This window comes from Nannospalax galili, unplaced genomic scaffold, assembly GCF_000622305.1.
Source record: "Nannospalax galili isolate Female #2095 unplaced genomic scaffold, S.galili_v1.0 scaffold492, whole genome shotgun sequence".
NCBI lineage: Eukaryota > Metazoa > Chordata > Mammalia > Rodentia > Spalacidae > Nannospalax > Nannospalax galili.
This window is the reverse complement of record NW_008332217.1, coordinates 804,349-820,000: the sequence shown is the minus strand read 5'-3', so window position 1 is coordinate 820,000 and position 15,652 is coordinate 804,349. Positions and strand designations below refer to the sequence as shown.

At 52.4% G+C, this 15,652-nt stretch overlaps 1 protein-coding gene across 7 annotated transcripts in view; it reads left to right on the top strand.

The window, feature by feature from the left end:
• Sulf2 (sulfatase 2) overlaps positions 1-15,652 on the top strand; it is a 108,761-nt gene that overhangs the window by 12,686 nt on the left and 80,423 nt on the right. For all 7 annotated transcript variants that reach the window (XM_017796725.2, XM_017796724.2, XM_029560806.1 and 4 more), the window contains one exon: positions 14,536-14,802. In XM_017796725.2, the coding sequence (XP_017652214.1) occupies positions 14,628-14,802 (175 nt within the window). In that variant the 5' untranslated portion in view covers positions 14,536-14,627. Of the gene's footprint in view, positions 1-14,535; positions 14,803-15,652 lie in introns of those variants that run through there.

The following is a 15,652-nucleotide window of genomic DNA, read 5'->3' as shown; positions in this document are numbered from 1 at the left end:
ATTATCCAGCCGTCCCTGCCTCCGATCAATGAATGCAATTTGATCATGGCGGATGATCTTTCTGATGTGTGGTTGTATGCGGCTTGGGAGAATTTTGATGAGAATTTTTGCATCAACGTTGAATAAAAATATGGGTCTAGAAGTATTTTTCCTCATTGTTTCTGTACCTGGTTTTGATATTAGGGTGATGCTCGCTTCGTAGAAGGACTCTGGAAGTTCTCCATCTGTTTCTGCCTTTTGGAATAAACTAAATAGTAGTGGGTAAAGAATTCTGCTCTCAATCGATCATGTCCTGTTTTTGGGGGGGGGGGGGGGGGGGGGGGGGGGGGGGGCGTTCACCCCTGCAGTGGTTCCTGCCCTGTCCTGTTTGGGCTCAGGGAGGGTCTGATTGGCCAGCTTTGGTCACGTGATCCACTGTTGGCAGGGGCGCACATCGTTTAAGGGAAGTTGGGGTGCTGTTTTCCAAAAAAAAAGGAAGCAGATGCTGGACAGACAGGAAAAATTATACGTCTGTCTGGCCCCAGCCTAGGTGGAGCATCTTAAATGAAGGATTTTTTTTTTTTTTTTTTTTTGAGGCAGAGTCTCACTGTACACTGGCTAACCTGAAACTCACTATGTAGACCTGGCTGGCCTTGAACTCACAGAGACCTCCTGTCTTTGCCCCCCAAGAGCTGGGATTAAAGGCGTACACCACCACGATCAACCAAATGAAGCTTTTCCTCTCCCATAGCCAGATGCTGCTGGTATCTGGGAACCCATCTCTCTGGAACAAAGCCAACTCCCCGCATCTCTGCTCCACCGCCTTATCCTAAGTGTACTGTTCTGGAAAATAAAGACCTGCCACAGACTCCTGGCAGGAAGAGCTAGCCTTAAGGGGGCTACCTCCGATAAGGAGGGACCCGCTGAACACCCTAGATTCATCCTCTCCTTGTCCCATGGGCTATGGACGTGGGCTGCCCACTGTAACCCTTTCTTCCAGCCCCAATCTTGGTGACACCAAGGTTGACCCTTCACAGGCCATCAGGAACTGTCCCAGCCCACAGGATCCACAGCCTCCTCCCTGGGCAGCAAGCCTACTTCTGCTGCTCATTAGCCCACAAGGCACTGGGCAGGAAGTGGGGTTCAAATACCCTCTATTGGCCCCTGCTCTAGGGGGTTAGTTGGTCAGAGGGGCTTCAGAGAGGCCCCACTGGTGGGTCCCAGCTTCTGAGAAAAACAGAAGTCGGGCTGTTTATGATGGTTGAGAACGGTGTGCCCGGCTGGGCATAGGGTAGAGGAAATGACTGGGTTATTAATCCTGGGCAGTCAGAATATTTTGGTAGCCTTGGATGCTCTTCCTGAAGTAAACTATGGTGTCTAGAAACAGAAATCTGTGTTCTGTAGAGTGTACACAGGGCTAGGGGAGTGTGGGGTTCAGAAATGGGGTGAGAGGCTGAGCAGGTCAGGCCTGCCTGTGGCAGTCCCCACTGAGCACCAGCCCACAATTAGGCGTGAATAACGACTCTGTTCAAGTTGGACTTTATTGCTTTTGGCCCAAGGCCTTTTACAGAAATAACTTTGTAACTCCTGCCAAGAAAGCTTTTGTCCTCAGCTGAAACAAAAGAACAAAGAACAGAGGTGGGAACTTCTAGATCTGATTCCTGCTTCCCCTAAACACCCAGGAAGGACAGCAGGTGTGGCTGCCCACAAGGCGTGGGCCGGGGTCCATGGGTGTCCACCCTCAGGTGTGCCCACCTCCCACTCTGCTTCTGTCATACCAGGTAGGTTTTCTGCTTAATTCCATCACAGGGCCTTTTCACATGCTTTTTTTCTTCTTCTTCTTCTTTGAGACAGTGTCTCCCTGCAGCCCCAGCTGTCCTGGAACTTACTATGTATTCACGGAGCTCTGCCAGCCTCTGCCTCCCGGGTGCTCCACATGCTTTTTATTTATTTATTTATTTATTGGTCTTTTTGAGACAGCTGTCCTGGAACTCACTATGTAGACCAGGCTGGCCTCGAGCTCACAGAGATCCGCCTGCCTCTGCCTCCTGAGTGCTGGGATTAAAGGCGTGCGCCACCACACCCAGCCACTTTTTAATTTTTTAAAAAAACTTTATTATTAGTGTTTATGTATGAGAGATGTGGGTTTGAAGGGGGTGGTACTTTCCAAGATGCATGTGTGGAGGTCAGAGGACAACTTTGTGGAGGCCAGGTTTCTCCTACTTTTATATGGGTACTGGGACCAGAACTCCAATCAACGTTTTTTGTGGCCTGTGCTTTACACACTGAGCCACCTCGCTGGCTTTGTCCTTTGTCTTTTGCTTAGACAGCATTTCATGAACAATGCCTAACACACCCAAAGCCCTAGGTTCAAACCCCAGAACCATGAGAGGGAGGGAGGGAGGGAGGGAGGGAGAGATGCCAGGCTGGGGAGATAGCTGTAGTGAGTAAAATACAGCCAACTTCTCACCTTCCTCAGTGTCCCCTGGAGGCCGCCTCTGATTGACTCTCTAGCCTCAGGATCCAACTCCCTCCAAAGCTCACAGAACAAGTCAAAATTCTTCTCCCTTCTTTAGTTTTCCGCTGTCTCCCACACAGTGGCTAACGCGTACATAGTGGGTGCCCAGGAAAGGCCTAATGGCTTTGAAGGTTCATGGGTAGCTCCTCATCCAAGCTCCAGGGGAGCCTATTTTGCTTATTGGAGTTTTCTCTGGCCTCAGTGTGCTCTGGGCCCTGCCCTCTCTGATCCCTACATCTAGATTCCTTCTTTTTTTTAAAAAAAAAATTTAATTTAATTTTAATTTTGTGTAGGGGATGGTGTGTGCATGTGAGTGCAATGCCCATGGAGGCTTGAGGCCTGTGAGCAGGCCAGAGTGGGTGCTGGATAGAACTTGATTTCTCTGGAAGAGCAGGTTGCTCTCTGAGCCATCTCTCCGATCCCTACTTTCATTCCACTTTGTTCTTGGAGGATTATGACAGGTCCCCAATGATGGAAAAGGCCACTGTAGTCAGGTGTCTTTTTCCAAAGGTGAGCAGCCATTACCCAGACTTCTTATGACGCAAGCCCCAGGGCAGTCTAAAGACCCTGCGACCCTGTCTCACTGACTGGGTCAAGATGGCTTCTGGCGTGCCCCAGGACCTCAGCAGGTAGGAACGTGACCACGGTGCTGTGGAGTCCTGGTCTCAGTGTTACATGCACCTGCTGCAGCAGCGTTCCCCTGGCGGCTCTTTTGCCCCTAGGCCACATGTGGCGCTGGCTTGAGATGCTTGGACTGTCATACCTGGAGTCAGGGCTACCCTGCTCTGTTGACTAGCAGCTGGAAATAGTAGTGCAGGTTGTGAAATGCACAGAGCAGCCTGAGCGGGACCCACTTTTAGAGCGAGGGGCCTGAAAATATGGGCCAACTGGGGCTTATCAGCTTCTTCCCTCCAAAGGGATGGACTTTCCTTTATAAATATTCATGTAATAAGAAAAGCAGGTCAACTGGGTGTGTTGACGCATGCCTTTAATCCCAGCACTCCAGAGGCAGAGGCAGACAGATCTTTGTGCATTCAAGGCCAGCCTGGTCTACATTGTGAGTTCCAGGCCAACCAGGGCTATATAGTGAGACCTTGTCTTTGAAAAATAAAGCGTAGAAAAGCAGGCAGCAGAACCCAAAGAGCCTGATGCTCAAGGCTGAGTGCACAGGGTGAGGGTCATCCGTGCCGCCCTTCAGAAGCCCCTGGCTTAGAACTACTGTCTCACAGAAACTTCCAGTTGCTTCTTGACCAAGCAGGAGAGCCATATGGCTCAGCCCCATCCTGGTGGGTTAGGAGACAGCCACTGCTGTACCCTCCCAGGCCTGTCCCCACCCCTGAGGCCAGCCCCATCTTGTCTCCAGCCCTCCTTCCTCCTCCTGCCCCAGACGTGAGATGGTCACCTTGGACCTGAACACAGAGGGCTCCGGGGCTGACCCGTGAGCTCAGTAATTTCTCACATTAGCATCCAGAAGAGCTAAAGACATCAGAACCATCACCCAACTCACATCCCACACTTGTGTGCACTTTTCTGAGTATGTTCTGCTCATAAACAAGGAGTGGGCATTCAAAACAAGATAAGTGGGAAGAAATTCATGTTTTTCGAACTTCAGATAAAAGGGAGATTTCTAATTTCCCAGAAGTAAGTAGGAAAGTGCACTGTCAGAACTGGAGGGGAGCTGGCCTGTTGCCCGCTATCCCAGTACTTGGGAGATGGAGGCAGGATGATCACTGCAGGGTTGAGACCAACCTGGTCTACATAGGGAGTTTCAGGCTAGACAGGACTGCACAGTGAGATACTTAGAAAACAGACAAACAAGGACTGGGGCTATAGCTGGGTTGGTAGAGTGCTTGCCTAGCTTTCATGAAGCCCTGTGTTCAATCCCTACCACTGTATACACTGGATGTGATGCTACATGCCTATAATCCCAGTACTCAGGAGGCAGAGGCAGGAGTATCAGGATTTCAATGTCATCCTTGCCTACATAGAAAGCACAAGGCCAGCCAGGCATGCATGAGACTTTACCTCAACAAATAAAAATTACAGAGGACAGGTTGCTGGGTAACTCACACTCAGGGCCATCCCTTCTTGCTTTCTTGATGCTGTTATCATGGCTTTCATCCTTCTGGGTCATGTAAGAAGAAAAGGAGAGCCAGGGGAGGGGCCTTCAGGTCACCCAGACTTGCTGAGGCTCTGGGGAATCTCCTGAATAAGCGTGGCACCCTCTTTGACCTTGGTAGACAGGATGGGCAGCAACACTGGGGGCATAGCCTGTGGGCTCTCCGCTTGCCTGGCTGGGCCTATGTGCTTTTGAGAAGACCCACAAGAGCCATGCATTCATCTGTACTATGACCACGACATTCCTCCATGGAGAGGTGGGTCCCTGGGGTGGGCTGGACTACATCACATATGCCCAGAGAGTGCATGGCAGGAGTCCACAGGACCATGGACAAGAGCAGGCAGCTCCACATGCATTTCTGGACGCTGGTTTTTGGAGCCCTCACTGGAACCTACCCTGAGGCCAGACACGAAGGCTCTCTCAGCAGCCATCGGATAATCCAAGTCACAGCCCTGGAGCCTTGCCAGCCATAGCCAGACAGATCAGACACCATGGACTTGGGAGATGGTTCAGTGGATAAAGCACTAGCCACAGAAATATGAAGACCTGAGTTCAGATCCCCAGCACCCACAGATGGGGCGGTGTTGAGGTGTGGCAGCCCACCTGTAAACCCATTGCTGGAGTGTCACAGACAGGGGATGCTCAAGGCTGGGTGCAGGCTGGCTAGCCATCCTAGTTCAGCCAAATCGGTGAACTCCAGGTTCAGCTGGAGACCCTGCCTCAGTAAATAAAGTGGGGAGTGATTAAGGAAGACCTTCATGCCCACATGTGTGCCCACCCACATGTAAACACATAGCTATATGCAGACACAACACCCACTTATATATACAAAAAAAAATCTATGCTGGATCCTAGGTCTGGGGCACAAACCCTCCAGACGCCTTCGCTGTACTCAGCCAGCCATTCTTACCCTCTTTGTGCTCCTAAGACACCCAGGCATGGCCTACCTTAGGGTAGTTATAGCTGTTCCCCTAAATGTCTTCACGCCATTGTTTTACCTTCTTCTGAGCTCTGCATCCTGTCCCCCCCGTCTTCCACATAGTTTAAGATTGGAGACACACCCAGCACTGGCAGCCCCCTCCCTGCCTGACCTCCTGAAGTTACTACCTCATCTGCCATGGAACTTACTTTGGTGTCTGATCCATGAAGTACTGCCCTTCACTCCCAATTCCTAAAACCTAGAATAAGGCCTAGCACATAGTAGGTGCTCAGCAAATGTGTGTTAAGGAGCTGGAACAATTAGCAGTATGGCTATGCCAGGGGCTATGGGAATAAAGAAGAAAGAGGCGATCCGGGCTTAGTGATGCACGGCTTTAATCCCAGCCCTTGGCCAGGCACAGGCAGCAGATCTCTGTGAGATCGAGACCAGCCTGGTCTACATAGCAAGTTCCAGGCCAGCTGGGGCTACAGACAGACCCTGTCTCAAAAACAATAAAAACAAAACAAAGAAGGAAGAGGAGGCCCCTGCCCGCATGGAAAGACGACCCCACAGAATGAAACTCCTGAGGAAAGGTTCACAGGATAAGGCAGCAGTGGAAAGAGACCTCATGAATCCAGGAACACATTTGCCTTGGCAGATGTGGAAACTGAGGCCAGAATCACAGCCAGGATTTCCAAACACCCACATCCCCTCCGCTTGTCCGCATAGCCTGCTGTGGGTTGGCAAGGATAAGGGGGAACAAGTGGCCCGTGGTGCCACAGTGGGGTAGGGTGACATGACAGGCACCGGGCAGTGGCTGGCAGATTCTGCTGTGGGGTCTAGCTGTTCCCGGAAGTGGGACTTGCTCTGGAACTGCCTGGGTCCTCTGTGCCTCCTGCTGGCCTGCCTCCTGGGTTCACGTGGTTGCAAATGACAGAAAAGGCAACTCAGAGTGACCTAAGAAGGAAAGGGAGTTTGACTCTTGTCCCAGAGGAGCTGGTGAGGAAGCTGACCTAAAAAAAAGACAACAGCTCACAGCTGAAGGAGAAAGGAATTCATTGAGCCTGAAAGAAAGAACCAGAAGTTAGCCTTCCTCCTCAGGCTTAGCTGGGTTCAGCCTGCAGATGTCACAGAGTCCACACCATCTCCCAGAACTGGCTTCTTCGTGTTGGCTTCCTTCTCCACGCCACATGTGACCAGATAGTGCCAGGGCCTCTCCTCTCCCTGGAATGGCTTACACCCAGCCTGCCACTTAGGAAACACAGACTCCTTGTCCTGCATTCTGATTGGCTCGGGTCTTTTTAAAATTTTATTTTTATTTCATGTGTATGCGTGTTTTGCCTACATGTATATAAGTGCACCTGTTTCGTGCAACACCCACAGAGGCCAGAAGAAAGCATTGGGTCCCCAGGAACTGGAATTAAGGATGATTGTCAGCTGCCATGTGTGTGCTGTGATCCAGTCCTGGGTCCTCTGGAAGAGCAACCAGTGCTTCTAACCACTGAGCCATCTCTCTAGCTCCTGGCTCAAGTCTTGATCTCATGGTCTATCCTTAGACCTCTGTTGCTGGGCTTAAATATTATGGGCAAAAGACGGGAAGAAAAGGACCCTAAAATGAAAACTGAGTGCTATTACATGAAGTAGTTGGAGACAATGCTGGGTGACCCAAAGCACCACCAGCCAACATTGATTAGGCACTTGTGTACTGATTGGTTTCCAAAAGCTCCTCAAGTCCTGAGTCATTGCATCCTCACAGCTCTATAAAGTGAATTCTGTCAGCGCCCCCACTTTACAGATAAAGATACTGAGGCCATAAAAAATTACACACTGCCCAACATCCAGTGGGCCAAACACAAACAGCTGGCTCCAGATCACACCCCACTCCACCCAGGGCGTTCCCTGTTGGCCTCCTCCAGTGTGGAGCAGAGATTTTGGGCTGGAGTTGTTATCACTGATCCGGGAAACAGCCAGAGGCACAAAACAGATGAACAGGTATGTGGACATCTGGGTTCCACAGCCTCTAGACCATCTGCTTCCTTGACATGCAGATAGTCTGGATGCTTCCAGACTCTCTCTGCGTGCCCACTGTGACCGTTCATAGGTCTTGCCCCCTCTCCTGTCTCTGTCACTTTCCCAGAAGCTCAGCCACTTCTGATGCATCAGCTTGCTAGAATGTCAGGGCCCTGAGGACAGGAACTTCATTTCCACATTGTCTGTCCATTACTGAGAACTGCACCTGGCACACAGAGCCTTCTAGAATATTCTGTTATCTCGATGGTTTTGCAGACGGCTGTCACCCCACTGGAGCTTCCAGTACACTTTGCACTCTGTTCTTTATGTCTGAGTTGCCATTCCAGATGGCAGCTTGTCTTGAGAGCTGACCTTCCTCCCCGCCCCTCAGAAGGGCCCTTCTCTTGTCTTCTGTCCTGCTTGAGGTTTGGCTTGGTCCTCTGTCCCCAGACAGAATCCAGGAACAGGCACCGAGGTATCTAAGTCTTGAACCTAGGAAGGGGACCTGGGAGATGGTCCTGTAGGTCCCAGGACTTGGAGCCTATTGAGTGACTCAAACTTGACTCCACTAACTCTCTTCCAGGAAGCCTTCCCTGACTGCCTGTCAGCAATTTCTCTTTCTTCTTCCTGTTCATACAACATGCTAAGCCTCAGGCCCTGATATTGTTCATGATTTCCAAGGGAGCGTGGGAGCAGGCCCTAAGGCAGAATGTCAGGGTGCTGTGCTTGGTTGCTCCTTATTCCAGAGCCCTAAGTAAGAAAATGAATGTTAGCTTTCTGGGGCCAGAGAGGGGAGAAGGCACTGCAGAGCTATGGCTCTCTCTAGAGCCATGGAGCTTAATTCCCAGAGACCTGCTGGGGATGGGGGCCTCAGGAATACCCAGCCCCTCTTCTCCTACACTGGCATCCCCTTGACCAAGGCCACCCGGACAGCACAGAGCCCACTGTTGTGGTCCATTCTCAGGAGCCCCTCGGGAGCCAGGGAGAGAATGCAGCTGCAAACCGTGCGACGTGGCAGATTCTAGACCCCATCCTGCTCAGCTTCCTCGTCAGGGCATCTCAACTCAGAGTTGTATGGATGACTGAGTTAACTTGGGGCAGGTGCTTAGGACTGTACAGGGCTGACACAAGCACCAGTGGAGTTTAGTTATCCTTCATTACTCTTTGGGAGGCGGTGCCTTTCTTAGGGGGTGTGTCCCCTTCCTAAGCACAGCCCTGACTGACTGACCTGTGCCTGGCTACAAGGTACACCATGGTCCTACCCATTATCACCACCCTCCTCTTGGGCCCCATCCAATCAGCAGCGTTCATCACCACATTCACCTCCCTCAGCACTCAGAGTAGGGCTCTGTGATCTCCCAGACTCCCTCTCTCTCATTGACCCGACCTGCACCATGTCTACCTTTGGCCCAGTCACTGGAGCTGGAGACTAAAGGTGCTCACAGACTCCACCTGGGTCCTTGTGTATGATGGAATGGGAGGCACAGGGGCCTCCGGGCCGGTGGGGGCTGTCAGGAGGAGGTGGTAGGGAGAATGTTCTCTGCTAAGTCAGGAAGTGTCTTGCGTGTCTATTCGGTGGCAAACAGGTGTTGGCATAAAGTCAACAGAGATCTGTGCCTTCAGGGAGGTGGTGTTCTGGTTGGGAGACTGCAAGGGAACAGGCAGCGTAACTAACTGGCAGAGGTGGCTAGTGCTCCTGGGGATGCTGGGGTTTCGGTTTCAGCAAAGGTGGAATGTGAGCAAAGATCAGGAGGAGGTAAGGAAGGGGCCTGCTGGGAAGATACATGAATGAACAGCAGGTACAAAGGCCCTGGGGTGGGGACATGCCTGGAGTGTGCCAGAGACCAGGTGTGGGAGGGAGAGAGGATGGGGAAATGGGCAGAGGACCAACGGTGGATCCTGTAGGGTCTTGGTGACCCAAGGGGGCTTTAGGGTTTTGCCTTAAATGGGATGGAGTGTTGATGGCTTCTCAGTAAGGAGACAGGCTCTAGCTGTTGTTTGATTTGAATCCTTCTGGCTGCTTGATGAGAGAACATCAGAGTAGAAGCTGGGGGACCCTCCAGGATGTTGTCACCATCCTGGTGGAGCTGTCCTCTCACCCAGCACCCAACTTCATGTTCAGGAGGTCCCAGGTCTGTGGAAGGGCTCTGGCCCCAGCTCGTGTGTCTCTGAGCACCCTGCAGTTCCTTTCCTCCACCCCTGTGGGAGTGTCCCACTAGCCACACCCTCCTCTGCTCAGAACTTTCTTCCTCTCCCAGCTTGTCTGTTGCATTGCCTTCCTGCTCTGCTGTGCCTGTGACTTGGGGATCCTCAGAGGAGATCAGCCCATTTGGGGATGAGACCCCAGGTGTTCCCACAGCTGGGCTGAGCAGGACGGGGGTCTGCAACCACACCAGTAGTGACCCTCTGCAGACTGATGCATGGATCCGGAGTGTGATGACTCCTACACTCTGGGACTCTTAGGTGTCTCCGGAGACATTTTGCTAGGTCTATGAGAAGGCCCTGGGAGAAGAAAAGGGGCTGTGCGGACTTTGAGATGAGCTGGTGAGAGAGACGGTGTCCATGGTGCAGACAGGATGTTTGGTGACAGGCCACTGATTCACAGAGGCACCCGGTGCAGCCACTTTGAATCTTTTTACCAAGAAGGTGGGGGGAGGGGGGCAAGCAGGCTCTCTTGTGTCATTGTTAATTGATTTCTTCATCATCCAGCAAGAAGCTGGCATGGGGCCAAGAGGAGCCTGAGCTGAGGGAATTCATCAAAAATAGGCCCTGGGATGGCTTGATAGATAATTACCCCCTCTCATGCTGCAGCCCTGGGTTGCAGAGCCGGGACTCCATCTGGAGGGAGAAAGGGCTCCTTGAGACCAGAGCCAGGACTGGAGCTGATGGCATCCCAGCCCCCTAGACCCTTGTACCACACACAGAGCCAGAGAGGCCTTGGACAACACCTGTCCACCTGCTGCCTTTCAGTAGAGGAAACGGAGGGTAGGAGCCACCTAGATCTGCTTCTAGGAGCTTCTGTCGTGCCAGTCAAATCCAGATGGTCTGGGTTTGAATCAAACCCTGTCTGCCCTGCAGTTGCAGTCATGGGAAGGTGATTTTGGCTCCCAATGTTCCTGTTCCCTCATCCCTAGGGTGGGTATGATGTTACTGGGCAGATTTGCCGACTAGACCGGCCAATACCTTCAAAGAACCTTCATGAGCAGACCTCGCAATCTGGAACCTCGGGGCATGAGTCCTGACCGGAAAGCCCATGGGAATTCTCTAGGACTGTTTCGATTGGTGGATGTGTAACTTAAAGAGCATGTGTGGGGACTGACTCTGACCACTGAGGGGCCAGTACCATGGTCGGGGTCCTCTCCTGTTTCATACAATGGCACCAGGGTGTGTTGGCTTTTCCCAACACCAGCCAGAGTCCTAATCCGGGAGAGCAGAGTACCAGAGGGTGAGCAATCGGACCAGAGTCCACGTGGGATTACCAGTGCACAGGGCCATGGTCAACCCTTCGCGCTTTACAGTGACAGGAAGGGGTACCTGCTTTCCAGTCCTGTTGGGGAGTGAATTTTCTGTTTCAGGAACGTGTATTTGTGTTTTTCTTTTATTTTGTGGTTGATACCGATTCAGAGTCTCACTCTATACCCCAGACAGGCCTCAAATTTTCAATTCTCCTGCCTCAGCCTCCTGAGCACTGAGATTACATAAACCTCACCTGTCTTGTATTCTTCCTTTAAAATTAGGCCCTTTTGTGAGACAAGGTGTCCCTGTAGCCCCAACTGGCCTGGAACTCGCTATGTAGACCAGCCTGGCCTTGCTCTCACAGAGAGCTGACCTGCCTCTGCCTCCCAAGTGCTGGGATTAAAGATGTGCACTATCATGCCTAGTAAAATGAAGCTATTTGAAGGAGCTTATGGTCAGGGCTGGAGAGATGGCCCAGCAGTTAAGAGCACTCGCTGCTGTTGCAGAGGACCTGGGTTTAGTTCCCAGCACCCACATGACAGCTAACAACTATCTATAAGTCCAGTTCCAAGGAATCCTACACTCTCCTCTGGCCTCTGCAGACATTGCGTGACACAGATGCACTTACATACATGCAAGCAAAGCACTCATACACAAAAAATAAAATTAATTTTTAATAAGTAACAGAAAGAAAGAAAGAAAGAAAGAAAGAAAGAAAGAAAGAAAGAAAGAAAGAAAGAAAGAAATGAAGTTCATGGAATGGGATATGGTTCCGTTGGTAAAGAGCTTGCCTTGCATGCACAAAGCCCTGGGTTCGATCGCCAGCACAGCATAAACCATGGTGGTGCACACCTGTAGTCCTAGCACTCAGGAAGTAGAGTCAGGGCATCAGGAGTTCAAGGTCATCCTCAGCTTTTGGGTGGAAGAAGTTGGGGGACAGAGTTTCCGGGTGAGAAGGGGCACCAGGCACTGAGGAGCACAGGGTTCAGCTGCCATCTGCTGTCTTCTCTGGGTGCCTCTGGAGACAGCGTGTGAGCCTCAGTTTTCTCGCTGTAACATGGGGAGAAAGGGAGAGCCAGTGTCAGGGATGGTGGTAGGGACCGAGGAGGCTCTGCAGGAGGGTGGTCCCTACCCAAAAATGACTCACACTGCAGTATGCCAGCTCTGCCTCTGCCTCTGGATTACCTGTTTTATCCCTCACTCCCAGTTGGCAGATGGTGAAACTGAGGCACGGCAGTGTTAAATGAGTGACAAGGACTCCAAACTATGGCTCAGGAGCTCAGAAAGGTCATTGTGGTGGCTCTGGCTGCTGGGAGACGAGTGTTTTAGCAGGGCAGGGGGCCAGGGAAGCCAGTATCTGCCCTCTGTGTGCCATCCTCAGTACCCAAGGCAGACTTCTCTCACTGTGTCCTCAGCAGCCTGGTGATGCAGTTCCCACCCCAGCTCTCTATGGAGCTGTTCTGTTGCAGGCTGGACTAGGGCTGGGAGGAGGTACCCTATGCCACTCTTGGTCCCCCTAAGGGAGAGGGGGATGCTCAAGGGAAGCACTGTCCCAATCAGCTTCACATGACACCTGGGTGGGAGCTAGGGTACCCAGCACAGTGGGTGAAGTGCCCACAGGCATAGTTGTCAGAGGTCAGAAAGGCTCATCTAGCAGCACCCAGGGAGGGGCGTGCCCAGGGAGACCTGTGGCTGCCTCCAACTTGGAGGCAGGAGGAAGGAACACCCAGAAGGGCCCCCGCAGGATCTGTGGCCACAGATGGAGAGAGGAAGGCACTAGAGAGCTATTGCATATTGTAGGTGGGGAACAAGGAGGTGGGGAGAGAGGAGGAAAAATAGCTGATTACCCACCCACCTTCTGACCTGCAAGTGACAGTCTACAGAGACTAACAGGTACCACATAGTGCAGAGAGACGGAGAGGGTGAACAGCACCCACCCAGAGAACCAGAGTAGCCAGCTCTGCCTTGGGGACCCCCCCAGACACTGGGAAAGGGTGTGGGTACCTAGGCCTCTGAGCTACGTAGACCCAAGGAATAAGGTAGACGGCTCTGCAGAACTCAGACCTCAGAATCTCTTCTCCTCTAGTTCCTGAGTAAGGTGCTGGGGACAGAGCTGTGACCAACACAAGCCCATCTCTGCTCTCATGAGGCCACCACCACAATAGGGTGGTTTGTTTGTATTATTTTTAATTAAGTGCCTGTGTGTGAGAGAGTGCAGGTGACGACCCAGACCAGTGGCATCAGATCCTCCTGGAACTGGAGTTACAGGCATTGTGAGCTGCCTGATGTGGGTGCTGGGACTAAACTCTGGTCCTCTGGATATGCAGTACATGCTCTTAATCTCTGAACCATCTCTCCAGCCCCCAGTGGGGGAGGGACTAAATAAAGATCATTTTAAGTTGTAGTAGTGACTGAAGGAAGTCAAATACAGAGTGTCCAGAGCTGGGGTATCTGCTTGGCTAGGGGACCAGCTTGGGCCTGTCTGAGGAGCAGACATTAGTGTCTAACCTTGACGGAGAGGAAACAGCCCATCATACAAACACTGAGGGGACAAAAACTCAGTGATTTTTCTTTTGTTGTTTAAAGCAAGTGCAAAGGTCCCTGGGTAGAACTATCACCTGCATTGCTCTGAACCTAGTCAGGGCCCTGCTTGTCATTTTAGGAAGTTCCCTCCAGCTGCCCTCAGGGTGGAGGGCAGATGGGAATGGGAGCGGACCCCCGGGCACTCTTACAATCCCCAGGCAGCCGTGACTAAGACAGCACAACCCTGTGGACCAGGGACCTACTGAGGGCCCTGGACAGGGCTCTGGGGTCGTGACTGGGTCTTTCCGCCCCACGGCGAACAGGCAGACTCCTTCAAGATCACAGCCATGTGGCTTGTCCTGACTCCATCCCCTCCACGCCCCCCCCCCGGAGTGGAGGCCCCATCCTTACCTCTTTTACCTCCCTTTGCTGAGATCCAGTCTGACCTGGAGTCAAGGGCAACTGAGGCCAGTGTGGAATGCAACAGTTCCTCTCCCTGAACAATTCCAAACTGACAGGAATTCTTGCCCAGCTGCGGGATCTGAGGATTAGGGCCTGGCCCGGGTCATGGCAAAGCCAAGCCCAGAGAGGAGAGTCTAAGCCACACAGCCCAAAGCAGCCAAGTACCCCAGATCACCTGCTGCTGGCGCTGGACCATCCTACTCGCTGCCTCATGCAGTGGTGCTGGTGGCATGTCCCCTGCTGTGGGCTGCCCCTCCTCTTGTCTCTGGGCAGGTTTGTCTTTTGAGTTGAGTAGGTCACTCAGAACCAGGCTCTTGTCTGTTAGGGGCTCTTCACTGTTTCCCGGGGAGTCCCTGTGAACAGCTGTGCTGCCAGTCTGCCCCCAAACCCACTGAAAACACTTCTCCAGCTTAGCTGCCTGCTGAGGTTTCACTGCCCCAGCCCATGGGCGATGCTGCCCTTGCCCACACTGATGCAAGCCAGTGTGCCAGCCACGCTGACGGCAGTTGTGATGTTAGTGCTGACCCTCCATTCCCTTTCCTCCTTCAGATACTGAGGGAAGAGGGGAAGGAACTCCATCCGCAAGACGCCGCCTCAGCCTGCACATCTGGGAAGAAGCGAGGGACCAGCAAGCCGCGCCCATGGCGCCCCCCAGCCTGCCGCTGTGGCTGCTGTCCACTGCACTCCTCTCCCTGCTGGCGGGGAGCTCGGCCTTCCTGTCCCATCCCCGCCTGAAGGGCCGCTTCCAGAGGGACCGCAGGAACATCCGGCCCAACATCATTCTGGTGCTCACAGATGACCAGGACGTGGAGCTAGGTGAGTGGCCTAGTCCCCTGGTGACATTTGGGGCTCTGGAGGCACCATGTTCCCACAGTCCTGCAGAAGTCCCAGTTATGTAGCGGTGTAGAGTTTACTAAGAGCAGATGTAAGCCAGCTCATGTGTGGGTGCCCTACACATGCGGGTTCCCAACTGATGTGCAAGGTTGGCGATCTCAGCCTCTTTCTAATGCAGAGTGGTTCCCCAGTTTCTACAACGTAAGGAGAAGAGAGGCTGAGGGAAGCTCATCTCATCGGCCACTTTCACAGACCCAGACACAGGGCCACACCCTTGGCTACCACCTGGGCCGTCCTCTGTCCTTTCCCTCCTGAGCAAGTCACAGATTCACCCACCAAGCTTCTGCTCTTCCTAACTACAAGAACCCTTCTCCATTTTTCTGTTAGTGCCTGTAGGAGACCCCAGAACTGGGACCACCAGATGGGGGCTCCAGCATCAGTCCCAGGTAGACCTCTGTCTCACTCACCTGTGGCGTATCTCCCAGTGAGCACTATTTCTCCCTCCCTGTGTCTTCTCAACCTGAAGTGGGATCCTCCTCACCTGAACCCTGCATCAGCACTGTTCCACAGGAACAGTCGACCCCCTGGATCTGCAGATTCAACCAAACACAGATCAAAAATATCAGGACAGATGGCTCAGCAGTTAAGAACACTGGCTGTTGTAGCAGAAGACCCGGGTTCAAATCCCAGCACCCACATGGCAGCTAACAACTGTCCGTAACTCCAGTCCCAGGGGATCCAACAGCCTCTTCTGACCTCTGTGGGCATTGCACAACACAGGTGCACTTACCTACATGCATATACATAAAATAAAAAAGATAGATAAAATTTA